Raw genomic sequence first — 8,703 nt, forward strand, 5'->3', positions numbered from 1 at the left:
TATAGAGAGTAGACCCTGTGGAGAGTAGACCTTATAGAGAGTAGACCCTGTGGAGAGTAGACCTTATAGAGAGTAGACCCTGTGGAGAGTAGACCCTGTGGAGAGTAGACCCTGTGGAGAGTAGACCCTGTGGAGAGTAGACCCTGTGGAGAGTAGACCCTGTGGAGAGTAGACCCTAGGTAGAGTAGACCCTGTGGAGAGTAGACCCTGTGGAGAGTAGACCCTAGGTAGAGGAGACCCTAGGTAGAGGAGACCCTGTGGAGAGTAGACCTGAGAGTTGAATGCCTCATCTTTCTCCCGAGGAAGCAGCTGGTGGGTTTGAACGTCTCATCCTGTGGCTAGCAGCAAACTGCTTATCCCACAACTCCTCCTGGTCTGTCTCTCCCTCGGTCTCCCTCGCTTTTCTAAAATGATGGCAGGTTAGAAAGGATGGCAGTTACTGAGTAACGAAAGGAGTTTGATGCACTGTGGGACCAACTTCACTCACTGCTCATGAGAAATTTCAAAAAGCAGAATAAAGGCATCAGGAATGCCCCAAACCAGCTAACACGAGACAGGCTCACAGGTGCAGAGGTTGAGAGTGGAGGGTAGGAGCCACGTGGGAAGTGTGCTTCTCTATGTACCTGGGCTGTGCCCCGGTCCTGACGGCATCCTCGGTGGGGTGAGGTGAGGGAGACCAGGGTGGCTGTGTCTGGCTCACACCTCAGCCACGGCCCCTCTCACAGAACCACACGGCCAAGCCACGGGGCCAGTGTGCCTGCCTACCTCAAGCGGTGCTATGAAGCCCTATGAAGTCCCTGCAGATGAGCTTTGCTCAGTAAGCCTTTCGGATCCCATCTTGTTTGGCACATTGAGCCCAGCCAGCCTCGTATTCTGACGTTACACCGGAGGAAACTGAGGCTCTGAGAGGCTGTGCCCTCACACTGCCAGGCTCTGGAGCGGGCTGCCTTCCTGTACTGCCCCAAAGCATTCACGCCTCCTGATGTCTTCCGGACCCTCACCCTCACTTTTGTCCCTGGCTGGGCGACCTTGGGAAAGCCACTTTTTGGCTGGGCACCTCCGTTTTTTAACAGCATCAGTATTGGGTCACTCTCAGTCCTTCCACCTTGATTCCATAGCCCCTCTCCAGAGCAGCTGAGAGAAAGAGTGAGCATCGCAGTGCCCTCTGTGGACCGTGACACACTTCCATCAAGTCCCTGCTGACACATAGCCACCCCCGGGGATTTCTAAGACAGTAACTGTGTATGGGAGTAGAAAGCCCAGTCTCTGTCCCACAGAGCTGCTGGTGGTTTTGAACTGATGACCATGTGGATCACAGCCCAATTCGTAACCACTACACCACCAGGACTCGTAATACAGTTTGGTTAAAATTAACTTGATCTTTGACTCCCCCTTTTTTTGATTCATTATAAAGTTGTTTCCGTTTTTAGTATTCTCTGCTTCCTTTTTGATTGAGGTTTTTCTGTGCTCGGTCTTGTCATTGTTGTCGGGTTTGTTTGCTTCCTGTTTGTGTTTTGTACGATTGTCTGTCTGTGAAATCCAGGATAGGGAGATCTACAGCGGCAGCAACTGGGGCCTGGCAGGGGAGGACTGTGGGGAAATGGGGAGCTCACAACAGCGAGTATGAGAAGAAAATGTTCTGAGACTGATTGTGGTGACGATGGCCCAAACCTTCTTAAGGGGATTGAACCATTAAATTGTATGATCTGTGAAGTGTATGCCAAGAAAACTATTAAAATGAAACAAAACCGAATGGAAAACTCGTTCATCCACAGTAGCACTCGTACCCCAGGGAGGCAAGCAGTGAACAAAGGGGAAACGATGCCAGTGGGGAGCCAGGGTTTCGGGGAGCCATCTGTCCTGGTCCCACCGGTGTTCTGTCCATCTCCACCTACTCTACAAACAGTCCATGACCAAGTAAGACAAGATCAGCCTTCGACCTCATCATCCATCACACACATACACACACTCAGCCACACTCACATGTGCCTACGGCATGTACACACACAGGACACACCTCCCTATTCACTATCCCACACATGCACACACATTCACAGGTACACACCCGGACATGGGTGTGCAACTGAAAAACACGCTTCTCAAAATCATTCTCTTGACCATGCGTGTTCACGTAGCCTTAACACTGAACAATCAGATGTTTTCTTTAAAAAAAAGATAAAACTATAGCCCATGGCCCACATTGATCTGTGGCTGGTTTGTGTACAGACTGCAGGCAAGAGTGGCTTTAATAGTGTTGAAGGGTTGTAAAAAATAAAAACAAAAAAGTATATGCCGAGAGAAACTAGCCGCCGTGGCACCCATCACCTACAGCATTTCATATACCGCCCTTTACAGAAAAACGCTTACCAGCCTTTCTGTTTCGTCCTAGTCTAGATGGTTCTGATCCGCCTGTTCCCCCGTTTCCTTCCATCTCCACACCACAGGTTGTACTTATGAAAATGATCTCCCACAGCCATGCGTGGCTTGGAAACTTCCATTCGAAGAACTTCATTTGACTTAAAGTGTGCACCAGACTTTTCACTCGAGTGGAAGGCTGAGTGACCGGGCAGTGGGCAGAAGAGTGGACAAGAGGAGGCAGGAGAGACAAACTTGCAAGGCTCACATCCACGTGACATGACATCCTGACCAAATGAGGTCTCTTAAAATCTCTGGCTTGTCAGCTGAGACTGGGGCCTCCACGCCCGACTCTCAAGGTCATGTGGAGGGTCGCCAGTGGACGCGGGTGGCCGTTGCTCTTCTCACGGACTGCTCCCTTCCCTACTGCTCCAGAACATCTCCACTCTGGGACCTGGCCCAGAGGAGGGGCTCCAAGATTCTCTCTTCATGATGACAGAGAGAGACGAGGGTCTGAGGACTTTGGCCCTGTCCCTAATCAGACCTCCATGTCCTCAGGCCCTTCCCACCACCCCAGAACTTCCTCCTACAGCCCTGCTCCCCCCCTGCACCTCCTGCCCTCCCCTCTCTGCCTGACAAAGCCTTAACTCCCATCCCAGTCCTGTGAAGCACCTCGCAGATGCCTCCCATGGCCACCCTTGGCTGAGACACTGACTCAGGCATTTCTCCTTCCATGCCTGGGCTTTGGAGACTCCAAGGTCCACAGCCCGGCTCAGCCACCATGTCTGGAAAATGGGTGTGCACACACAACGTGGTGGAGAGGATTCACAGCCCCGTGTGCCTAGCACCTGGAGAGTCTGACCCTACGTGACCACAGGGGCCTACTGTGGTGGCGGCGGGAAAGGAGGGCTGAGTGGTTTCAGACCAGGAGGGAGGGAGGCAGTATCCTGGAGACAGATCAGTGTAGAAAGAGAAAAGAAACACCTGGGAGGTACACAGGCTTTAGAACCATCAACCATTTGAGATCCAGGTGACAGCATTTACCCAAGGGCAATGTTCAGAAGGGGGAGGGAAGGAGCAGGAACCTGCTGGGAGGTAATGGGACAAGTCCTGTTACATTGCGGAGACTGCAATCAAGGACAGGAAACAAAATGTGTATGGATGGCAGAATGGAAAACCGATCTGCTCTGTAAACCTTCACCCAATTCACAATGAAAGTTAAAAGGAAAAAGGAGGAGGACACATGGACTTCCTCAATCCCCAGCGCCCTGTTATCACCGCTCATGCTGCCTTTGAGGGGTGTGCTTCGCCTTTGCTCCCATCCAGAGCTGCCCCTGACACGCATCTTCACCTGGTGCCCTCAGACTCTAGTGTTTAGGGTGATGCATTTTGCCCTGTGCCCAGCCAAGTCCCAACCTGGAGACAAGACACCCAGGCCCTCTCTGCCCCTGCCTTCAGCCACCTGCCTTGTCCTGGCCTCAGCTCCTCCATCTACGTACAGGGCCCAGCGACACGGCCGTGCTTTCCCACTTACAAAGACTTATACGCATACATGATACGCCTCAGGAGTCAGTGCTGCCACCCTCATTTTACAGGGAGAGAAAAGGCAGCTCAAAGAGGGGAAGATGTTAACCTAGGGCCACACAGCAAGAGAGAGGCAGAGGTGAGGTATAAGCCCATAGGAGATACACCCCACCCCCCCCCATCCCTAGTTCAGGGAGCATCTGAATGATTCTGCCATGAACTGAGGAGAAAGAGTATGCATTTTTTTTAGACGTATTTGTTTTGAGACTCTGCATAGCAAAAACGTAACACCAACTCAGGGGCCACGTGCGTTCCTGGAGTTGTGCAATCATCCCCCCCACCTTTGCTGAGGTGTCCCTCCCCCATTAGCTCAAACTCCCTGTGCCCCAAGGTTCCTCTCATCTTTGGAGTTGCTGTGGTCAATGTGATCTCACGTATAGACGAGGTTGTTGTGCGGCTCAGTGGGTTCTGACTCGTGAGCCCCTATGCACAACACAACAGGATGCTCCTCGGTCCTGCGCCGTCCTCACAGTTGCTATGTGTAATCCCATTGTTGCCGCCACTGTGTCAGTCCATCTCATTCAAGGATTCCTCTTTTTCGATGAATCTATTCTAAGTCAAGCACCACAAAGTCCTTTTCTGGAGATGGACCCCTTCGGATAACCTGCTCAAAGTAGGTGAGACCAAGTCTCACCATCCTTGCTTCTAATGTTCAAGGCAGACATTTTTTACTAGATAAGCTAAAATATTTGGTTTTATGAAAAAAAAAATCAGGGGATAATTTTAGTTTAAGGTTCAAATCTTATCTGAGGGCAAGAGTTTCAGGGTTCCATCCCTGAACTCTATGAGTCCAGAAAATTTGGAGCCTATGAGAACCTGAAGTTCTGCCCTGCCTTTACCCCCCCCCCCCTTTTGATCCCGATCCTTATAGAGCGTCGTTGGTCAGAATCTTTAGTAAGGGGAGCCGGGCACCATCTAGCGATGTTGGTCTCATGACAAAGGAGGCAGGTGTTCATGGAGGCAATGAACCACCCCTTCCGATGGCTCTTCCTATTCCAGACTCTCACTCCTCCTCTGCGGCTTCAAGCAACAGAGACCAATTGTTATGCTTTGGGTTGGCTTGCAAACTTTTAAGACCCCAGGCATCACAAAACTAGAAGGTAGCACAGACATGCTACATATCACTAGGCCAAGTCACACATCTAGGACAGAAGAGCAACAAATTCTGGGCCCGGGGTTCCCTAAATCCCTAAGCTCCTCCTCTCTGCCCCTTGCGGCCTCGGATGTGTTACTGCTGTGTCACTGAGTCTATTCTAAGTCACCGAGACCCACATGACAGAGTAGAACCTCACAGCAGAGTGTTCTCACCTGTACTATTTATGGCAGTAGATTACCAGGTCTTTCAGCCACCAATGGGTTCAAACCCCCATCCTATGGGTTAGCACCTAAGCATTTGCCATCATGGACCCTTCAGATCTAGAGGGACCTAAAAAGCAGCATGCAAATGTGGGAGATCCTTGCCTCTACCCAGCTCCCTCCCCGTTGAGGTCTGAAAGTCCCCGAAGTCAGTCCAGGTTTGATTTCTCCACACTGCCCAAATGAACCTCCCGATCCCAGGGTGGGCCACACAGACCAGACCCCCTTATCCTGCCCGACTTTCTCTCCACCAGGACACCCAAGCATACTTCAAGAGAAATGTCTCCATCTGGTTTGAATTCATTTATACTTAATTAATCAACTTGTTGTTTTGTAAGAGACACTTCAGATCCAAGCCTTTTCTCTCATTCCTTTTTGGCTTAGAAACAGTAAAATTAGGTTTCATCAAAAAACAAAAAAAAACCCAACACTGACGCCGAAGCCTGAGGAAGCATGGGTCTACAGAAGCGAGGTCCCGAGGGTAATGGTTGGGTTCGGGGTGGGGAGGCAGAGCCAATCCTCCCGGCCTTTCAGACTAGATGGGAGACTGAGGCCAAGGACTTGGCATGGCGGGTAGGCTAAGGAAGAGGAGGGAGGAGTCACCCCTCCAGGATGGCAGCTGCTCAGTGTCCCAAAGGTCCCCAAAGCAGAGGTTGTTGCCCTTATGGAGTAAAGAATGAATGACGTGCCACCAATATCCAGTGCTGGCTTCTCCCGAAGTTAGTCCTGAAAGTCTTTGCTGGCCAGACGCTTAGGGATCCCATGCCAGATTCTCCAAGCAGATGCTTCTTGGAAAATGGTCTCTGGTATGTAGTAAGTTTGGGAAAAGCCACACACGCGGTCCCGACAGTGGAATCCATCCATCAAGAAATCTGCCTAAGTCAGCATTTCCCAAACCTATTTGACCGATGCCTATGTATGCCATGTAGAAGGGTTAATCTATGAACTATTGGATTGTATGCGAGGTGGATTATATGTCAATAAAACTATTGGGGGGGGGGGGAAGAAGGGGGATTCTAGTCCCCCCAGTCCAGGGCCAATAGAGACACAGAGGCCAGGGAGGTTGGGTCTGGTGGGAGACTCACTCACCAAAGATCATCTAGCACAATGGGATGGAGAGCGGGACTGAAATCCCAAACTGGGGTACCCCAGTTCCAGACTATCCCCATTGCACCCCACTGATAAATCAGGTTGCAACCCTCTCTCTGAAGATGCCGGGCAGTTGTGTGTTCTCAAAGACTATTGAGGAAAGAGACCCAAGAGCACCGCCCCAGACTGGACGAGTGTAAGGAGTCAGCTCCCAACTGCCTCTCTCCACTGCTGGGGAGGCGGTGGTGAGTTGGGGAAGGTACCAGGGGTTGGAATCGTTCCTTCCCTTCCTCTCCCTGATATTCTTTCTCTCCTTCTTCTTCTATCATACACACAGGCAAACAGGAAAGGCTATACAGGACCCCCCCCCCAACGTTTCCCTCCCCCAACGTTCCCGGTTTCTGCTTCCTCCTGCACTCAACCCAGTGCCACTGTTTCTTCTTCTTCCTACTTTATAACTGAGAAGGAGCTCAAAAATCTGCTATGCCAGCTCCTTTGCAGATGGGGAAACTGAGGTTCTGAGCAGCGAAGGACAACACAGCTTGGCAGACAACTCAGGGCCGCGCCAGACGAATGGAGGCCGACGCCTGTTGTACTACCCACCTGCTGTGCAACCTTGGCCCTCACTTGGGGCTCAGTTTCCGCATCTGTGAAACGGGACATGAGCAGCTCTCCCCAACTAGGCTGCTGAGCACAGCCAAGGACACAATGACTGGACAATTAGAAAGACTGCCACTCCCGAGAGCTCACTCTGCTGACCATTTCATACACAGACACGCATGTCATCTTCACTGCGACCTGCCCCATGAATTGGGAATTGAAGATGACTATTCCCCTTTGAAAAATTAGTCCATGAGAAAATTGTGATTCTTTTTAAAAAAATTCTGTTTAGAGTTTAGAAGGATCTTAGGGATCTTCTGAAGGACCCTCAGGGATCAACGATCTTTAGAGAGGCAAAGTGGCTTCCTCATGGTCCCACAGCTGGTAAGCAGGGACGTTGAGCTTTGAACCCAGGCTGGCTGGCTCTGGAGTCCAGGCTCTTACGCATTCACAAAGGAGTGCCCCCCAAGGAGTCCCAGCTCTCCCCAACTCAACAGAAACCCATGCACATCTCCAGTGCCCCGGCCCCTATGTCCAGTTATCCAGTGTGGGCCCCCTGCGTCATAGACCTGCTGCCTCCATGGAGTCCCATCTTGAGAGTATCTCACGAGCCTCTCATTGCTGGATACGCCACTCCCAAGGTTGACTGTCTGTGTGGGGCTTTCCCCTTCAGTGGACTGCAGGTCCCCGAGGGCTGGCCGTCCTCCCTCCAGTCCAACACCAGAGCTTGGGAAGGTGCTGGGTCCTCCACTTGCCTGCTGCCTAACCTCAGCTGGTATAGAATCGCTCTGAGTCTCACCACCTTGGCTTTATGAAACGGAGGAGCCTTCATCATGAGCATACAGAGGGGACTCAAGGAGGTGGGACTGGAGAGCCCTGGTTGTGGAGACACATTAGACTGGACGCTGGAAGCAAAGGGGCTGCTGGGTTCCGGCAGGAGACCCCACAGACAACTCCCACTCAGCAAGGAGAGCCCCAAACCCACCCTGGAAGTCCCCAGAAGGGAGAGACCCGAAGGGGCTCTTGGCAAAGCACCTGGGCATGTTTATCAGCCACCACTGGGTTGGCCTTTGCAGAGGTCCTGGGAGTTAAGGTGGAAACACTGGGGGTCTAGGGGCACTGGGCCTCTTCCCGGCCATCTCTGGTGGACGTGGGCTCTGGTCGCAGTCCCTCACCAAAGGGACCCACCAACCACCGCCTTCTCCCAGGGGCCACCATGCACCGGCATCAGACCAGGGTCTTTATGTCACCTCCTCCCTGAGCATGGATGTTTAGAATGGCTTCCGAGCCCCTAACTCTGTCCCTTAGTTTCGGTGACGTCAGGCTTCGCTTTCTGCGCAGTCACACCTTTCTCGGCAATGCTGTTCCTGTCGGAGAGGGGACTAGCAAGTGTGCCCCCTAGATCCAGCTCCTGATGCCCCAAGGCCTCCGTCTCCCCATCTGTCAAGTGGGATTGATGCCGGATCTGGAGGACCTACTGGACCAGGAGGTCCCAGACTCTGAGCTGAAGCAGGGGCTACTGGGCAGAATCTGGGCTGAAGCAGGGGCCCTCCCCAGCCCGCGACTCTGGGGGAACTCTGTGCGCCTCCCACCACCCTGCCCCTGCCGGCCGTGTACCTTGTTTCTTCCTTCGGTTCAGGGCCAGCATGTCCACGGCGTGGGCGACCAGCAGCAGCAGGCAGAGTGGCGCCCGCATCTGGGCAGCCTGGTTCGGGCGGG

General features: G+C 52.5%; 1 protein-coding gene across 1 annotated transcript in view; it reads right to left on the reverse strand.

Moving 5' to 3' along the window:
• RSPO4 (R-spondin 4) overlaps nt 1–8,680 on the reverse strand; it is a 45,228-nt gene extending 36,548 nt beyond the window's left edge. The window contains exon 1 of the mRNA XM_045295528.1: nt 8,602–8,680. Coding sequence (XP_045151463.1) covers nt 8,602–8,680 — 79 coding nt within the window. The remainder of the gene's footprint in view (nt 1–8,601) is intronic.
• Between the last annotated feature and the right edge of the window lie 23 nt (nt 8,681–8,703).

Source organism: Echinops telfairi, unplaced genomic scaffold (assembly GCF_000313985.2).
Source record: "Echinops telfairi isolate 266 unplaced genomic scaffold, ASM31398v2 ScPeMD7_5592;HRSCAF=6446, whole genome shotgun sequence".
In the NCBI taxonomy this organism is placed as follows: domain Eukaryota; kingdom Metazoa; phylum Chordata; class Mammalia; order Afrosoricida; family Tenrecidae; genus Echinops; species Echinops telfairi.